The sequence below is a fragment of the Canis aureus genome, chromosome 22 (assembly GCF_053574225.1).
Source record: "Canis aureus isolate CA01 chromosome 22, VMU_Caureus_v.1.0, whole genome shotgun sequence".
In the NCBI taxonomy this organism is placed as follows: domain Eukaryota; kingdom Metazoa; phylum Chordata; class Mammalia; order Carnivora; family Canidae; genus Canis; species Canis aureus.
Genome location: NC_135632.1, coordinates 47,251,364 through 47,270,817, shown reverse-complemented (window position 1 = coordinate 47,270,817; position 19,454 = coordinate 47,251,364). Strand labels below are relative to the sequence as shown.

Genomic DNA, 19,454 nt, shown 5'->3' with positions numbered 1-19,454 from the left:
GGCTTAGGGGTGTAAAATCACCCACATTAGAGAGCAATCAATCGAATTTCACTTTAAGAAAGCATTTCCTCTTACAAAATGGTAACACAGGTCTCAGGCAATTATCTTGAGGAAATTCCTCAATCCTAAAGTGACCTAAAATATGAATTCCATATTTAGTAGAAATCCATTGCCCACTTACCATTCCTGCAATATAGCAGATCCATCTTTTCTCTTTCTCCCCTGTTTAATGCTGCTTCTGCATCACCATATGTGGCCTGATCAAGGCTCCCTGGACAATGTGTTCCAAGACGATTTGCCACAGCTGGTGCTGCTACATTCAGTTACAGTTTCTGTCTGTGGCTACAAGTAGGCCTGTTCCAATATCAGTCTTTGTGCCATCTTGTTATGCTCCTCTCCTCCCCTCCCTGAAGTCCTATCTGCACACTCACCTCACCCTACTCTGCCCCACCTGAAGAGGTTCATGGTTTCCTTTTTATGGCTTACCCACCCCCACCATGACTGTTGAGGGGAGCCACATCTGTGAAGAACTGTTTCTCCACCTGCACTGTGTCTGGAACAACCATGCTGCTGTGTTCTCTGGGTGATGTGCCCACATCTCAACACTGTGCTATTGGGGAAAATGTATGAATAATAATCGGTGCATGTGTAGCCTGATGCTATGAAATGAATATTTGAAAGTCCATGCCTTATATTCACACTCTTTTTGGATTTAGCACAGGCATGCTATATAATGCCAAAATTAAAAATCATTTATAAGCATTATTTTATATACTTGTTAATAACAACTCTATATGGATTAAAAATGTGTTGATATATGTTGAAGACTTAAAACAAAAGCTTTAGTTTTGTTTTTGCCAACAATGCAAAAAGAATCTTTTGGATTCTTTAAATAATTATGTATTCCCTTTTCCAAGACCCTATTGGGAGGATTATTTTCATTTGAATTACTAGGGGACAAAACTCTGTCATAAATACAGTCTCTGGAAACATTATGTAGATAGATTCATTCATGTGACAGTCAGGCCTGAGATATGCCAGGCAAAAGAGATCTCTACCTACCTAGAAGTTTAATAAGTTTTGGAAGATCTGATGAACAGTAATACTTCCATTCTACATGTCATCATTTCTCTAATACTTCTGCCTCCACTAGTAAATATTAATGAGAAAAATTGTTATAATTAGTAAGTACAATGGTGTCTCTTACCATGATTATTGCATTTACTAATTTCAAAGTTGGTTAATGGCCTGTTTGCATGATCAAAACTGCTCCAAGGCAAGGCTAACTAGGACTGGACTTTTCTTTCATTTCATTGGGCCATCAAGAAACCAAGGAAGCCATTTGTCATTTACCAGGCACAAGATGGGATCCTTAGTCTGAACTATAAGAAGCGGAATTCTGGAACCAGCCATTGATGTGTGTTCTAAATTCTTTGGCTCTAGGCACCAAGAACTTCCCTGGAGCAGTGAACAATCTAGTGAGAGACACAGACTAAGCACAAAAAACATACAGGAGAGAAAATCAGTGGCATATGTTCCCATCCAGGTGCAGTTCTTCACTAGATGGGATGGTCCATACAATAAATGGAAATAGTTATCATGAAGAAGATAGCAGCATAAAGGATTCATTTTCAAAGATAACAGCTCTGTCCTTAAAATTCAACTCTGTCCTTAACATTTTCTCTGTAAGAAGGCCCTCATGGTTAATACAGTCCCTTGGCTGCTCTTAAACAACATTTTGTAAAACATCTTCATTGAGATACAATTCACATGCCATATACTTCACCCATTTAAAGTATACAATTATCTTTGGCATATTACACGATTAATTAATTTAAGTTGTGATAAAATGCATGTTACAAAATTTGTCATTGTTATCTTTTTAAGTATATCATTCATTGACTTTAACTGCACTTACAATGTTATGCAACTATTACTTCTGTTTCCAAACTTTTTCATTATGCCAAACAGAAGCTCTATACCCCTTAAGCAATAATCCCTCCACTTCTCTCTCTCTCCAGCTCCCAGGGGGGAGGGTCTAATCTATTTTCTATCTCCTTGAATTTGCTTATTTTAATTATTTCATATAAGAGAAATCATATAATATTTGTGCCTGGCTTATTACAATATTTTCAAGACTTATCCATGTTGTAGCTTGTTCTGCTACTTCATTCCTTATTATGGTTGAATAATATTACATTGTATATATATACAATGTAATATTATATATATATATATATATATGGTACATATTGCATTTGGGTTGTATCCACCTTTGGGCTATTGTGACTAATACATCAATGAACCTCGGTATTCAAGTGCCTATTGCCTTCCTACTTTCCGTTCCTTTGTTTATATCCTAGGAATGGAATTGCCAGATCACGTGGGAATTCTATGTTTAGCTTTTGGAGGAATTGCCAACTCTTTTCCATAGTGTCTGCACCCTTTTATAATATCATTAGCAATGCATGAAGGTTTCAATTTCTCTATATCCTTGCTAAGACTTGTTATTGTCTTCTTTATTATGACCATCCTAGTAGATGTTAAGAGGTATCACATTGTAGGATTTTTTTTTTAATTTGTCTTTCTGTAACAATTAACAATGTTGAGGATCTTCTCATATATTAATTGGTCATTTGTATGTCTTCCTTGGACAAATGTCTACTCAAGTTCTTTGCTCATTTTAAAATTGGATTGTATTTTTTTTTTAGTTATTTATTTTTAAAGATTTTATTTATTTACTCATGAGAAACACAGAGAGAGGCAGAGACAGAGGCAGAGGGAGAAGCAGGTGCCATGCAGGGAGCCCAATGTGGGATCCTGGGACCATGGGATCACGACCTGAGCCGAAGGCAGATGCTCAACTGCTGAGCCACCCAGGCATCCCTGGATGTCTTTTTATTGTTGAGTTTTAGGAGTTCTTGATATGTTCTGGAGATTAGCCCCTTGCCAAATATATGATTTCCAAATATTTTCTCCCAGTTTATAGGTTGTCTTTACATGTGCTCGATAATGTATCTTGATGTAAAAAAGTTTTTAATTTAGATGAAGTTTTTTATCTATCTGTTTTATTTGCATGACTTTTAATAAAGCAAGAATTAAATTAAAGTCAAAATCTAACACTTAAATATGAAATTATTGGCCAAGTAAGAAACTACAGCTGTTATGGGTATTGCCTTACATAATCACTATAGGTATTACATATTATACCCAGCATTACAGATGCTTGCCCAATTAGTATTAGTATTGCCCAATACCATTATTCTGTGAAGAATAATAGTATTGATGATGACAATGAACAAGGACTATCTTTTGCCCAAAAAGAGAATGGAGCAGAGGGAGGCATGGTGAAAACAAGTAGAAAGCACCTAAAGAGATGGGTATTTTCTCTTTCTCCAGGAAAGGTCACTCTAAACACAGAAATATAAAAAGAAAACTATTCCCTTATTGCCCCTATGTGGAATAATGCAAAACATGTATTTTCTATATCAGTTGAGAACCCGGCTAAGTAATCCAACTCTACTGCAGCATTATAAAAATCATCCCTTCACCACAGTATAAGATTTAAATGCATCTGCACAAGGGTGCACACTATATAGAGGAGTAAAGTTGCTGCTACCCTGCCAACCACTTCTGGTCCTGACCCAAGTCCTACTGTAATATCAGTGGTCTGGATGGTTTTATCCAAATCAATCATATTTTAGAAATAAAGCATTTAAAAAGACAGGTCAAAGTGTCTCAGTAACCATATCTCCAACTCAATTTCATCTATTTAAATGTTATATTTGCCTTCTGCTAATAAGTCTTTATTTCACTCAAACTAAGAGATAAATCTTCTACACTGAGTATCTTCCTTGCCCAATTAGTCCAAAGGGAAAAAAACCCTGAAATTATTAGTAAAGAAAAATGTAAGGACTAACACACTATTTAAATAAGTTTTTTAAGTATTTTTAAGGTTTAAAAAATGTTTAAAGTTTGTAATTCCTAGTAGGAAGACATCTGAATGAATACCCAAATGGCAAACCACTGCAGAATGTTTCAGTTGTATATGCCACAGAGGGGTATGAATTCTCTTCACAGTACACCAGCTTTCTTCATGAAACGGTCAGAAGTATACTGGTTTATATTATTGTGACATCCATTGGTGATCAAAGTTGTTTTTCCTTCAGGAAAGGCTTTATTTTTAAGGACATTACACATGACCTCTAAATTTGGCTAACAATTTACTGATCAGATTCATCACCTTTGGGTTACTCTGATATTTTGACATATTTGTTGGGTTCTGGGTCACATCCTGGAAGGCCACCACCACTTCTGGATCCTGCATAGCTTTAAGAACCTCTGGATCACTAAGAATTTCATTGACCCCAGGCATTCCTGCCACTCCAGGCATCTCCCTGCCATTTCAGGTATTCCCCCTGGGAAAATTACCAGGCATTTTCCTGAGAAAGCCACCTAGGAAAGAGCCATACTGAGCTCCTGGTTGTCAGCTGACTTCTTGCTCCCTCTGGGCTCTCTGATGTTCTTCCAAAGCCTTTGCAACCCTTTCTATTCTTTTTTTGATCTTTCACTCCACATTTTTGCTCATACTTTCTCTGACACTCAGCAATTTTCTGGGCCCTCAGTTGAACTTCTTTCAGCATTGCACTAGCATCTTCACCATAACCCAGTTTACCAGCAAGGGCAAGATCATGTGCTTTTTTCCCCCAATGGCCCAGAAGTCTGTGTGCTTTCCCTGGCCACTTCTAAAGGCTGAGCTGAATCAGGATTTCAATAGCTCTGTCACAGTCTCGAATGTGGCTTCTGTAATTTGATGAAGACACTGGCCCTCTTGGCATACAGAATGGCCAAGTGAGGATTCAGTTTGATGGCAGTGTGAACAAGTCAATGGCTTTCTGTAGTTCACCATCATTTAGGGCATCCACAGCAGCCACTTTTTTTTTTTAATCATTTACCTGATCCATCATTTCCTCGGTTATCTGTACATTTTCATCTCCTGTTTCTTGAGGGGAATCAGTATCTGGTTCAATCAGATCTTCATTGTCAATTTCTAGATCACTGTCCTCAGTTGATGGTTCTTCTGTCTTTATGTTTTCCTTCTCCTTCTTACTATCTATTTTTTCTTCCTTGATACTGTCTTCTGATTTAGTTTTTTGAGCAGCAGGTAGCATTTTACCCCCCCCCATACTCTCCACCCACCCCACAGCAAGGACATGTCTTTGGTGTGCAGAGCGCTCAGATCCGACTTACACATTTTCATAAAAGCTAGAAGCTCCCTAACTTTACAAGAGTCTATATGGTCCAGAGGTGTGGCAGGCCTTGCTAAGGTTGGGGCCTGATTCCAGGCATGGGTACTAGCTCAGAATGACCGTGTGGAAGGGGACAGCTGTTGTGAGGCAGAATAGACTAGAACCTCCCTGGCCATTGGATCCTCTTACCCAACAGTCTCCTGACCCCAGGTGCTTTGATGGTCAGTTCCTTCCCACAATCTCTGCCTCTGCCCCTGCACACTGCCTAAAACCTTCCAGAAGTGTGTCTGTAGGTTGCTTTTTAGTTTTGTTGGCTGTTTCTTTCACTGTGTAAAAGCTTTTTATTTTGATAAAGTCCCAATAGTTTTATTTTATATTTTATTTTATTTTATTTTATTTCCTTTGCTTCATGTGACATATCTAGTAAGAAGTTGCTGTGGCTGAGTAACATCAAAGATGTTACTGTGTGCTCTTCTCTAGGATTTTGATGGTTTCCTGTGTCACATTTAAGTCTTTCACCGATTTTGAATTACTTTTGCGTATGGTGTAAGACAGTGATCCAGTATCATCCTTCTGCATGTTGCTGTCCAGTTTTCCCAACACAATTGGTTGAAGAGATAATTTTTTTTCCTACTAGATAGTTTTTCCTGCTTTGTCAAAGATTAGTTAACCATACAGTTGAGGGTCCATTTCTGGGTTCTCCATTCTGTTCCATTGATCTATGCGTCTATTTTTGTGCCAGTAACACACTGTCTTGATGACTACAATTTGTAGTAGGAATATAGCTTGAAGTCTGGAGTTGTGAGGCCTCCAGTTTTGCTTTTTATTTTCAACATTCTTTTGGCTATTCAGGGACTTTTTGGTTTCATAATATTTTTTAATAATAAATTTATTTTTTATTGGTGTTCAATTTGCCAACATACAGAATAACACCCAGTGCTCATCCCGTCAAGTGCCCCCCTCAGTGCCCGTCACCCATTCACCCCCACCCCCCTCCCTCCTCCCCTTCCACCACCCCTAGTTCATTTCCCAGAGTTAGGAATCTTTATGTTCTGTCTCCCTTTCTGATGTTTCCTACCCATTTCTTCTCCCTTCCCTTCTATTCCCTTTCACTATTATTTATATTCCCCAAATAAATGAGACCATATAATGTTTGTCCTTCTCCGATTGACTTACTTCACTCAGCATAATACCCTCCAGTTCCATCCACGTCGAAGCAAATGGTGGGTATTTGTCGTTTCTAATGGCTGAGGAATATTCCATTGTATACATAAACCACATCTTCTTTATCCATTCATCTTTCGATGGACACTGAGGCTCCTTCCACAGTTTGGCTATTGTGGACATTGCTGCTAGAAACATCGGGGTGCAGGTGTATCTTTGGGGTAAATCCCCAGCAGTGCAATTGCTAGGTTGTAGGGCAAGTCTATTTGGTTCCATAATAATTATAAGATTACTTCTTCTGTGAAAAATGTTGGTGTTATTTTGATAGGGATTTCATTAAATGTGTAGATTGCTTTGGGTAGTATAGACATTTTAACAATATGTGTTCTTCCAATCCATGAGCATGCAATATATTTCCATTCCTTTGTGTCATCTTCAATTTCTTCATCAGTTTTTTATAGTTTTCAGAATAGAGATCTTTCACCTGTTTGGTAAGTTTTATTCCTAGATATCTTACATTTTTTATGGAATTTGTAAATGAGATTGATTTCTCTTTCTGCTGCTTCATTATTGACATATCAAAATGCAACAGATTTTTGTATGTTGATTTATATCCTGTGACTTTACTGAGTTCATGTATCAGTTCTAGCAAAATTTTGGGGGGAAACTTTGGGTTTTCTATATCATGTTATTTGCAAATAATGAAAGTTTGCCTTCTTCCTTGCCTATCTGGATGCCTTTTATTTCTTTTTGTTGTTTTATTGCTGAGGCTGGGACTTCTAGTACTGTGTTAAATAACTGGTGAGAGTGGACAACTGTCTTTTTCCTGACCTCAGAGGAAAAGTTCTCAGTTTTTCCCCATTGAGGAACATATTAGCTGTGGGGTTTTTTGATATATGGTCTTTCTTATGTTGAGGTATGTTCCTTCTAACCCTACTTTGTTGAGGGTTTTTATCATGAATGAATATTGTACTTTGTCAAATGTTTTTTTCTGCATCTGTTGATAGGATCATATGGTTCTTGTGCTTTCTTTTATTAACGTGGTGTATCATGTTGATTGATTTGAGAATATTGAACCACTCTTTCAGCCCAGGAATAAATCCCACCTGATCATGGTGAATGATCCTTTTAATGTACTGTTGGATTCAATTTACTAATACTTTGTTGGGAATTTTTCCATCCATGTTCATCAGGGATATTGGCCTATAATTCTCTCTTTAGTGGAGTAAATTTTGGTGGTTTTAGACTTAGGGCAGTGCTGGCTTCCTAGAATGAGTTTGGAAGTTTTTGTTCCATTTCTATTTTTTGGAATAGTTTGAGAAAAATAGGTATAAACTCTTCTTTAAATGTTTGGCAGAATTTCCCTGTGAGGCCAACTGGCCCTGGACTTTTGTTTGTTGGGAAATTTTTGATTATTGATTCCAGTTCTTTGTTAGTTATCAGTCTGTTCAAGTTTTCTATTTTTTTCCTGTTTTCAGCTTAGGTAGTTTATATGTTTCTAGGAATTTGTCCATTTCTTCCAGATTGCCCAATTTGGCATTTAATTTTTCTTTTTTTTTTTATGATAGTCACACAGAGAGAGAGAGAGGCAGAGACACAGGCAGAGGGAGAAGCAGGCTCCATGCACTGAGAGCCCGACGTGGGATTCGACCCCGGGTCTCCAGGATCGCGCCCTGGGCCAAAGGCAGGCGCCAAACCGCTGCGCCACCCAGGGATCCCTAATTTTTCATATTCTCTTATAACTTTTAAAATTTCTGTGGTGTTGGTTGTTATTTCTCCTTTCTCATTTGTGATTTTATTTGAGTCCTTTCTCTTTTCTTTTTGATATATATGGCTAGGTGGCTATCAATTTTATTTTTATTTTTTTCAAATAAACAGCTCCTGGTGTCATTGATGTATTCTACTGATTTTTTAGTTTCTATATAATTTATTTCTACTCTTATCTTTTTTATTTCCCTTCTTCTGCTGGCTTTAAGCTTCATGTTATTCTTTTTTTCCTATTTAAGTTTAAGTTTAAGATTAGGTTTAAGATTAAGATTAAGATTAGGTTGGTTGATGGGGTGGTGGAAAGGGAGGTGGGTGGGGGCTGACTGGGTGACAGACACTGAGGGGGGCACTTGATGGGATGAGCACTGGGTGTTATGCTATAGGTTGAACTATAAATTGAACTCCAATTAAAAAAATATGTAAAAAAAAAAAACTACTGAAAAAAAATAAAAAAAGATTAGGTTGGTTGTTTGAGATTTTTCTTGCTTCTTGAAGTAGGCCTATATTACTATATACTTCCCTCCTAGGACCACATTTGCTGCATCCCAAAGGATTGGACTGTCCTGTTTTCATTTTAATTTGTTTCCATGTATTTTTTAAATTTCTTCTTTGATTTCCTGGTTGATCCATTCATTCTTCAGTAGCAAGTTGTTTAGCCTCCATGTATTTGTGGTCTTTCCAAATTTTTTCTTGTGGTTGACTGCAAGTTTCATGGTCTGATTAGAAAATATGCATGGTATGATCTCAATCTCTTTGTACTTGTTGAGATCTGATTTGTGATCCAGTACATGATTTATTCTGGAGGATTCCCGTAGTCCACTAGAAAAAAAAAAAAATGTGTCTTCTGCTGCTTTAGGATGAAATGTTCTGAATATATCTGTTAAGTTCATCTAGTCCAGTCTCATTCAAAGCCATCGTTTTCTTGTTGATTTTCTGGTTAGATGATCTTTCCATTGCTATAAGTGGGATGTTCAAGTCCCCTACTATTATTATATTCTTATCAATTAGTTCCTTTATGTTTGTTAGTAATTATTTTATATATTTGGGTGCTTTCAACTTGAGTATATAAATATTTACAACTATTAGATCTTCTTGTTGGATAGACCTCTTTACTGTGATAGAGTGTCCTTCTTCATCTCTTATCTTTGGTTTATTTATTTATTTTTTTAATTATCTTTTTCTTTTTTTTTCTTTTTTTTTAAATTTTTATTTATTTATGATAGTCACACAGAGAGAGAGAGAGAGGCAGAGACACAGGCAGAGGGAGAAGCAGGCTCCATGCACTGGGAGCCTGACGTGGGACTCGATCCCGGGTCTCCAGGATCGTGCCCTGGGCCAAAGGCAGGCGCTAAACCCCTGCGCCACCCAGGGATCCCCTTATCTTTGGTTTAAAATCGAATTCATCTTTTATAAGTATTGCTACTCCAACTTCCTTTTGACTTAAAAAGGGACTTTAAATTTACAAAAAGAACAGTAGGTAAAGAATATTTAAGCTAAAGACACAAGCTTGAGTGTTTGCGTAGCTTGGAGACAGGGGGTGGAGATTACCAATGTTGATAAAGCCACACACCTTTATTCTTGTTTTTTTCAGTTTGGCATTTTGTTGATCATTTTTCTATTTTTAAACATTTGTTAAGATATAATTCCCATCCTATTAAATTTACTCACTTAAAAATGTACAAGTTAATGCTTTTTCGTATATCCAAAGGGTTGTGCAACTATCACTAAAAACAAAGTTTAGAACTTATCCCCCAAAGGATTGCCATACCCATTAACAACAACTACACATTCCTCCCATAATTCCTTTTCACACCTAGCCCTAGGCAACCACAAGTATACTGTTTGTCTCCATGGTTTTCCCTATTTTGAATATTTTCTATAAATGGAATTTTGAAATTATGTAATCTTTTGTGACTCGCTTCTTTCACTTAGCATGTTTTCAAGGTTCATCATGCTGTGACATGCATCATTTGATTCCTTTTTATTGCTAATAATTCATTCATAGTTAATGTTATGATTGATTTGGTTATATTTGCACCTGCCATTTTGCTCTTTATTTTCTGTTTCTTGTTTTAGTTATTTCTCTATTCCTCCACATATTGCTTTCTTTTGTATTAATGGAATATTTATAATATTTTGATACCTCTAATGATTTGTTAAATATATTTTTTACTTTTCCTAGTGATTACACAAGAGCTTACAATATATATCTTATCAAAATCTATTGTAGAGTCACACTTTTACTGGAACTCTTGTTTGTTCATGTGGTTTTTATTTATTAACTGGTTTTCCTTGGTTTCAGCCTGGAAAACTTCTTTCAGTATACCGTATGAATCAGGAATATGTAGCAACAATTTTATAAGATTTTGTTTTTCTGGCAATGTCTTTGTTTTGTCTTCCTTTTGGAAAGATACTTGTTTTTGGATATAAGATCCTTCACTGACAATTTTTTTACATTTAGCCCTTTAAATGTGTTTCAAATATGAAGTCAGTTGTTAATCTTATTGGGGTTCCTTTGTGCATGATGAACCACATATCTCTTAGTGTTTTAAGATTTTCCCTAACTCTGGCTTTTGAAATTTTTACTGTGATATGAATCTCTTTGACGATTCATCCTGCTTGAAAGTCATTGTGCTTTTTGGATATGTAGATTAATGTTTTTCATCTAATTTGGGAAGTTTTCAGCCATTACTTTCTTAAACATTTCTTTCTCTCCTTTTATCTTATTTTTGTTAATCCCATTGTGCATATGATGCTATGTTTAATCATGTCCCACTTTTCCTTAGGGTTCTATTCATTTTCCTCTTTCTTTTTCCTTTCTATTCTTCAGATTGCATAATATATCTTCAAGTTTGTTGATTATTCTCTCCTGTCAGTTCTAATCTATTGTTGAGCCCTTCTCTTGTTTTTAAAATTCTGGTTATAATACCTATCAACTCCAGAATCTCCTTTGGATATAGATGTAGATGTAGGTGTAGATATAGATATAAATGTAGATTTTTTTTTCCTGTCTCTACATTGATGTTCTACATTTGGTGAGACAATGTCATTATACTTTCCCTTAAATCGTTAGATGTGGTTTTTGTACATTCTTTTCACTTATTTATGGTATCTTCTCTGAGTTCTCTGTCTGTTAAGTTAGATATTTGTTTCCCCCCTCCATGCTACATTTTTTTGCTTTCTTTCATTCCTGTGTATTGGGCATGCTTTCCCATTTTTTGATAAGTCTTATATTTTTCATGAAAATTGGCCATTTTAAAAAATATATTGCAGGGATCCCTGGGTGGCGCAGCGGTTTGGCGCCTGCCTTTGGCCCAGGGCGCGATCCTGGAGACCTGGGATCGAATCCCACGTCGGGCTCCCGGTGCATGGAGCCTGCTTCTCCCTCTGCCTGTGTCTCTGCCTCTCTCTCTCTCTCTGTGACTATCATAAATAAATAAAAATTAAAAAATATATATATATATATATTGCAGTAACTCTGAATAATGATTCCCTAGCCCCTCCTTGGGATTGATATTATTTTTTGCTTGGTCATGTATTTATTGTTTAGTGGCTTGGCTGAACTAACTCTCTGAAGCTTATTTCCCCCACTGTATACAGACTCTGATGTCCCTATTCATATATTGTTCCTTGTTTTCATCTTTTAGGCTGGCTACCTATGTGTTGCCTCTGGGTCAGCATAAAGTAGTTGTTAGTGAAAGGTTGCCCTTGAGTCCCCTAGCTATTTATTTCTTACCTTTTAATGTTAGATGCATATGGCTTTGAGGCTGTTATCCTATTTTATTTACATTTCTGCCCCATATACAACCAGGAAATGGTAGCTTGGAGTTTTCTCTTTAATTTCTTCAGAAAGGGCAGCCTAGGGCATGTATGCAGTTTTACAGACTATTGAAAATGAGTGTGATTATTTTTTAAAGTCTGCCTTCCTAGAAATTTCCACTGGATAAGAATAACTTACTATTTAACCAGTGTTTGGTCAGTGGTTATAGACTTAACCTTTGACCAAACAGTGAGGCTTCACCCTCGTTGATGGATCTGTGTGTTAGTTGGGGAATGCTTGCAAGCCTACTTCATTATGTTCTGATCACTCCTAAGTAGATGAAGCCTCACACAAGTGCAGTGTTTCCAATCCCAAAGGTTGTTTGTGATCCTAGGAGGCCTCTTCTTTGCTATGTCTTTTCCTGGTGCTCTCTATTAAATTAGCTGCCCCCCATTTTATATGTTGCTGTCAGAGTCATTTCTGGGAGAGTTAATTTTCTTCCACTTCTTCTTGTCCATTGCTTGACAAGGCTTCTATTGTTTAAGCATGGAATTCTTTACATGATGATCCAAATAAAGTCAGTCCTCTCAGGCATGCTTCTCACCTTTGGGCACAATCCCTAAGCTACTAAACCAGAGCTAGTATGAATAGTGGACCTGACAAGCTTCAGTATCCACAGCCTGTCATGTCTCAAGAGATATTTTACCATATAAGTAAAGACTATGAAGGAGAAAATAAGTCTTAGTCCTTTGTTCTTTGCCCTCCAGAATAGAGCTTCTGCAACACAAGATTGGGGAAGGGAGTGAGGGGGATGAGAAAAACCAGTGGTCTGCATCTCTTGTGTTGAAATCATGTAGCCCTAGACTGGGAGCCCCTGTCTTCTCAGCTGTACCCACTGGTTTCCATGAAGCGGGGACAAAATTTGGGTATCTCAAATACCACTGACTCCTGGTATTTTAATGAGATATAGTTGATTTTGTTGAGTAAGTGTGTTTCTATGTTATATGTGCTTTTTAGAAAATTTCCAGAACTTTAAAGAAAAAAATTTTTTAATGATTTGTACCAGATAAATTATTGTTTTGCTTGGCACAGGTTCTGCAGACCTTGCTCCTCCACTCTGGAGCTCCAACCCTCAGTAGGTTTCTAATGTATAGTCAAATAAAATTATTCTTTTTAAAAAGATTTTATTTATTTATTCATGAGAGCCACAGAGAGAGAGGCAGAAAAATGGGCAGCTGGAGAAGCAAGCTCCCTGCAGGGAGCCCAATGCAGGGCTCAATCCCAGGACTCTGGGATCACAACCTGAGTCAAAGGCAGATGCTCAACTGCTGAGCCACCCAGGTGTCCCTAAATTGTTCTGATTAATAATTATTTTCCTTCAATATCTAATTCCTGAATCATTTTGCCCTTTCTGACCTCACTGAGGACACGGTCATGAATTTGGTAGACACTTATTTCTTGAGGTTTCCTATCTTGGACAGATTGCCCCAACCTCTCTACTTCTATTCTACCTATTACTTAGTTTTTAGTTTTAGTTTTTAGTTTAGATTTTAGTTTTTCCAATTTCTTCACATATTTGTTAATCTTTTCTCTGATTCCCTAATATAGCCATAAGGGTAATGTGAAGATACATGCTTTTGCTGTTTGTGACTTAAAGGATCATTATGTCCCCTGTCAAAGGAGACCTATATCAGTTGTTGTTAAGATGACCATCTTCCTCTTATCTGGAGAGGTTATAACTAGGGCATTTCAGATTCTACAAAAAGGGTAAATATCACCCTAATTGCAGTTCAGTTAACTTAGCATTTAAACTGGTAATCATTTATTAAATGCTAAATTTCTTGTGAAAACAGATAAAATTTTCAGTAATTTTGCTTGGATAAAAGTTTTATGCCCAATATTTTTAGAAAAACTTATCTGGTTATTCTTGTGACTTAAAATTTCTTGTCAACTGGAAACATCCTTAAGACTGAACAAAATTGGGATCCCTGGGTGGCGCAGTGGTTTGGCGCCTACCTTTGGCTCAGGGCGCGATCCTGAAGACCCGGGATCGAATCCCACGTCAGGCTCCCGGTGCATGGAGCCTGCTTCTCCCTCTGCCTGTGTCTCTGCCTCTCTATCTCTCTGCGTGTGACTATCATAAATAAATAAAATTAAAAAAAAAAGACTGAACAAAATTAATAATAATGTTCACATAATAATTAACTTTCACAACTGTTCAAATATTTTCTCCAAAATAGCTTAATGATGCATATATTTTGCATTTTTGATGAAAAAAATTAAAGCATAGATCACTGTTCAACTTTGCATATTGATAGCACAAGTCTGTCTGAAGCTTGTCTTCAAAGCCTATACTCTGAAGTATATTCTAAAGTGATTGCTGTAGGGATCCCTGGGTGGCGCAGCGGTTTGGCGCCTGCCTTTGGCCCAGGGCGTGATCCTGGAGACCCGGGATCGAATCCCACATCAGGCTCCCGGTGCATGGAGCCTGCTTCTCCCTCTGCCTGTGTCTCTGCCTCTCTCTCTCTCTCTCTCTCTCTCTGTGACTATCATAAATAAATAAAAAAAAATTAAAATAAAAAAAATAAAGTGATTGCTGTAAATGGAACATGCCCTCAACACTTCTGTGTATCTGGGAAATGGAAAACAAAGACCATGTGCAAAGACACAAAGGAATAGGCAATGCACTGCTTTGCAACAATCTGCTTATAGACAGGAGCCCTTGAAGCCCAAGCAAGGCATCAGATTCCTTCCAAGAAGATCTTGTATATTATCACCAGTCTATGGAAACTAATTCTTTTGGGAAAGGTTCAATCATCTAAACTCATAATGAAGTAATGAATTAATTCAAAGATTTATATCATGAGTCATCATCACTTCTCTCCCTATTATCCTTTGTCCCTGCTCTCTTCACCTGGACAACGTGTTCTCTTTCACATTTCACTTAGGACTCTCTCACTAGTAAGTCAGCTGTTCTGCTCTGTAATTTCACCCTCATGGTGCTAATCCCATGGTAGATTTGCTACCATTTCCATGCTTCTGTGGGATTGCAAGGTCTGCTAGGAGAACCTCTGGAAGTTATCCCATAACATCTACAAATTTATTCAATATAATAATGAATAAAAATATCCTCTCCTATTATTAACTCCTGAAGATAACTGTGATCTTAGAGTTTTCATATCTCTGTAGAAACACTTGCAACTTGTTATCCTTCCCTCTTATTTTCTAATTTTCTTCTTACCTTCCCCTGATTTTATATCTTAGTAATAAGATTATTTGACTTTCTGTTGTTGAGAGTACCTCTTTGTTTAAAAATAGTAATAATGTATACATGACAGACTTTTTGGACCATCCAGCTCAGCAATCTAGATTGCCTAGAATATGAACTTAGATTTTTATTGATGAATATAGATTTTTTTCTCTTTTACAATATTATACTTTTAAAGATTTTTTTAGAATTCAATTTGGAAAACCCTTTCTCCTTTTATCTTATTAATAAACCCTCATCTTTGTTTTTCAGTCCAATATATACATTTATTAATGGCAATAATGTGAAAAGTACTTTGGTTGGTGATGCTGGTAATTAAAAGGCAAATAGGACATGCATATGTTCTCCAGGACCTTACTATCACAGGGGAGCCAGACAAAAATAAATCACACACCACACACACGGCAAGCTGTTATAAGTATTCTGAAAGACATTCCTCAGTAAAACAAGGTGCCCTGTGTTCTAACATTAAAGTCTGTGACTTTAATGATCCCATGCACAGTACATGATAGGAAAATTTTTTTACTCTAGGCAGATATTTCCTGAAAATATCATGATTTTAGGAAGGAAAGCATGGAATACTTACTGAAAAGAAGAATGGCAAAGTAGGCAAAATGTTTTGGAGAGTGGAAAAGAAGAATTATTTATTTTTTTGTTTTGTTTTGTTTTTTGCTTTGGTCACAAAAGGTTGTTCATCCTTTGTAGAGGAACTGCATTTCCTTGACCATATACTACAAAGAATGTTCCCCAAACAGTGATATTTATCTATATGCTTGTGGCCAAAACAATGTAAATCTATATTTCCTTTTCTGTTGTAGAATTCATTATTTGATAATAAACTCCTATGCTCTTTGTTGCTTCAATTCACCAGTGTTTTCACTGAGCTTTCAACCTAAATGTTATTTGAACTTGGGTAAATTCGAAATTGATGCCAGGCTTCAGTTCAGCTTATTTCCCTAATAGCCTACTCCTCCATCTCTTCTGGGATCATCCACCAAAACACTTGTAAAGAAGGGTTTCTCAGCTTTACTTGAATGATTCAGAGTCAGTCTTCTGCTCCGTGCTCTGGAAATATTAAAATCCATCTCAGCCGTTTCTTCAATATATGCACTATTCTCAACTGGAATTTCCAGTAAACATAAATTGAGTCTTTCAACGTAAAAAACAAAACAGAACAGAACTAAGTTTGAATGTTACAGGCAGAAACATTTTTTTATTGCTCTTGGGTTTCTTGGTTATCAGTTTAGTGTTTTAAAATTATATACAGTCTGCTTCTCAGAAATCAAGGCACTATTTTCTTCTTAATATTACATTTTTTTGGCACACAAAACAGAGTTGAAGTTTGATTTTCTCTTTTCTACATTTAAACTCATGGTCCTTTAGTTCAGCTTCGTTGTCTAGCTGGATTCTAAATGTATTAGTACAGTATTATTTCCAAGAAATAGGAATTCTCAATTTCTCCCACTTTTTAAGGATTACATATTTAGCTTTGAGATTTCTACTTCCTTAAATCAGAAAAATGTTTCACTCCCACTAGAGTAATGACTCAGTAAGTTGTTTTTTTGTGGTTGTTATAACCCAAAATTGAAAGACTATAGAAAATCCCAGATTAAATGTCTCTATCAGTGAGCATGTAGCTATATCTTGAACCTGCTAGCCTTAGGAAGTTCTCAGACAGTGTTTCACTTTGAGAAACTGCTCTTTGATTCATATGTTGTGTCGTAGTTACTTCTTTAATTTCGAATAAGTTAAAATTTCCTTTCAATTTATTGGTTATGTTATAGATACTGGCTTCAGACATACTACAACCTGTAATATAAATAGAAGACTTATTTCACAGAGGCCTGTAGCTCATATTTGGATTAAATAGAAGCTAAGTTCATCAAAAGTGCACATCATTAACAGAGAAGAGAACTATCCAATTATATTTTAATAAAACTACTCAAAAGGTAGAATACATGCTTAAAATTTATTGTTATTTTATTTCTTCCTACCTCTGCCTCACCCCATGTTTCACTGTGTTGCTCATGCTTTAATACAAAAATAATGAGCTCACCATATTATGTGCACTTCCTAAATCTATGGATTTTTCTAGACTGACATAGCACTGCTATCTTTAACCCAGGTGACAAGAGGTTTGAGGAAAGAAAGAAAATACACCCTGAGGTTTAATGGTGAGGAGGGTCTTTCATGTTTGAATCTTTGCTATTATCTATAACGAATGCAATTTATACCATTAAATTCTAATTCTTCCTTTAAGTGAAGCATGATACCAAAAAACTATTTTTAAAGAAATATTGCAAACCAGTTAGCAACATGTTAAAGGAACCCATCACTTTAAGCACTTGAGAGTGCTGAGTGATACCCTTTCTTGTCTTGTGAAGCATGGATAATATACAGAATGCTGACAAGAAATTCTGCCAATCTGGTACCTCCAGATGGTTGGGAGATAGGAATTTATCAATCAGATTGCTACCTTTACCAAACACATCATACAGTGCTGGTCATTTTTCTCCTTATAATATGCCTCATTAAGTAAAAGATTTTAAAGATGCTTGAATAAAATTGTGCATAAGATGGTATCCAGGTGTCCTGAATAACTTGACTCAGCTTCCCCATGAATAGGACTTACATTTGCAGATTCTCTCGGCCTTTGGACATTTTAGTTCTCTGAAACTTTAAGACATTATCTAGTGCTTAGGAAAAGTTAAGGGCACCATATCACTTTAGGAATATTAAATTCATCTTCTCATACAACCCTTTGACATTTTTATGCCCTCAAATCAGATATAGGCATCCATATACATGGTTAGGTTTTGCATATATGGAATTTGAGAGTTTTTGTTGACAAGTTGAAGTAAGTTTTAAGATTTCAAATAAATAAATATAATGCAGCCATAGTATATAATCACATTACTATCATTGCCCAACTACCAAATAATTGACATAAATTCAAGTGACAGTCACATAAAGTTTCTATTTGTAGCTTAACATACCATGTGCCTTCATTCAATAGGAAATGGATGAAAATGAAGCTGAACTTGGAAAGAAATATTATGGCTATTAAATTTCATCATGGAATGTGCAAGAACTGACCATCACACATCAAGCTGAACTACATATTGAATTTTCTTCTCAATCTAGTTCTACAAGCTTTGAATTCAGTTTTCCAAAAACCTTGATTAAATCACTAATGAACATATTGGACTCACCAATACATTTTCCTGACACTTCCTGGTCAGTTTAAGGGAGACCACTAGGGAATGGTAGAGCATCTTAGGGTGAATGACAGAGGGAAGCAATTGTCAAGTGTAAGCCTGAGGGGATAAATAAAAAAAGATGTTGCTACAACATAGACCAAGACCTATCAGGTGGGGACCCCAGCAGGATGTGGCCTGTCAAAAGGAAATACAACCACCACCAATCCATGGTCAGGAGGAAGAGATCCAGGAAACTGAAAACAATGTCTCTTTCTTATTCCAAACATCTGCTTAGGTCTCTTATTGACTGGACACAACCTGAAGTCTTAGAATAAGGAAGTGTTGGGTCAGTCTCTCAGGTTATGGAGCATGGTAGGGACATGTGAAAAATAAATTTGGCATTAGAAAGTTGCTAAAAGAGTAAATCCCAAAATTCCTCATCACAAGAAAAGGAATTGCTTTAGCTATGTGAGGTGATGGAAATTAGGTAAACTTATGTGGTGATTACCACATAATGATTATTTCACAATGTATACATATGTCAAGTTATTATGCTGTATTCCTTAAACTTATACAGTGTTGTATGCCTATCATTTATCAATAAAACTGGAAGTGAATAAAAATAAAGTAAAAGTAGATTTGATGTGACAAACAGAGAATAATATCTGGATTCAGGAACTGTGCTGATTCACAATCCCAGGTGTGGTTGGCATACTTCGTTCACATTATAATCATAAAGGTAAAATTTGTCTGGCTTGTTTATTATTATTTAAAGAAATTTCATTTATGAAAAGCAAAAATGACCTCTGTTCTCCAGGGCACACATTCTGGAAGCAAAAATAAGATTACATTAATAGCTTCAAAATAGATTTTTTACAACCCACTTAAATATCCATTTTCCTTTTCCATTGAAGTACCTCCCACTTCATGATTTATGATAGTTCAGCAGGGCCTGGACTAGGCTGAGGCAAATGGGACACTCATATCAGATGTAAAATTAAGAGAAGAGCAAAATCTCAATAATCAAGATGATTAATATCTTAGAG

At 36.4% G+C, this 19,454-nt stretch overlaps 1 protein-coding gene and 1 pseudogene across 38 annotated transcripts in view; both read right to left on the bottom strand.

Annotated features, from left to right (window-relative positions):
• LOC144294164 (uncharacterized) overlaps positions 1-19,454 on the bottom strand; it is a 165,034-nt gene that overhangs the window by 74,675 nt on the left and 70,905 nt on the right. For 2 of the 38 annotated variants that reach the window (XR_013361598.1, XM_077865914.1), the window contains exon 5: positions 15,836-17,017. The exons of 33 other annotated variants lie outside the window; for them this stretch is intronic. Coding sequence is in view for 1 of the 5 variants with exons in the window: in XM_077865914.1 (XP_077722040.1) it covers positions 17,011-17,017 (7 nt within the window). In the remaining 4 variants the exon portion in view is untranslated. Of the gene's footprint in view, positions 1-181; positions 355-1,207; positions 1,493-15,835; positions 17,018-19,454 lie in introns of those variants that run through there. 3 more of the 38 variants (XR_013361595.1, XR_013361596.1, XR_013361594.1) reach the window with 3 other exon arrangements.
• LOC144293594 (hsc70-interacting protein pseudogene) lies at positions 4,193-16,293 on the bottom strand (annotated as a pseudogene).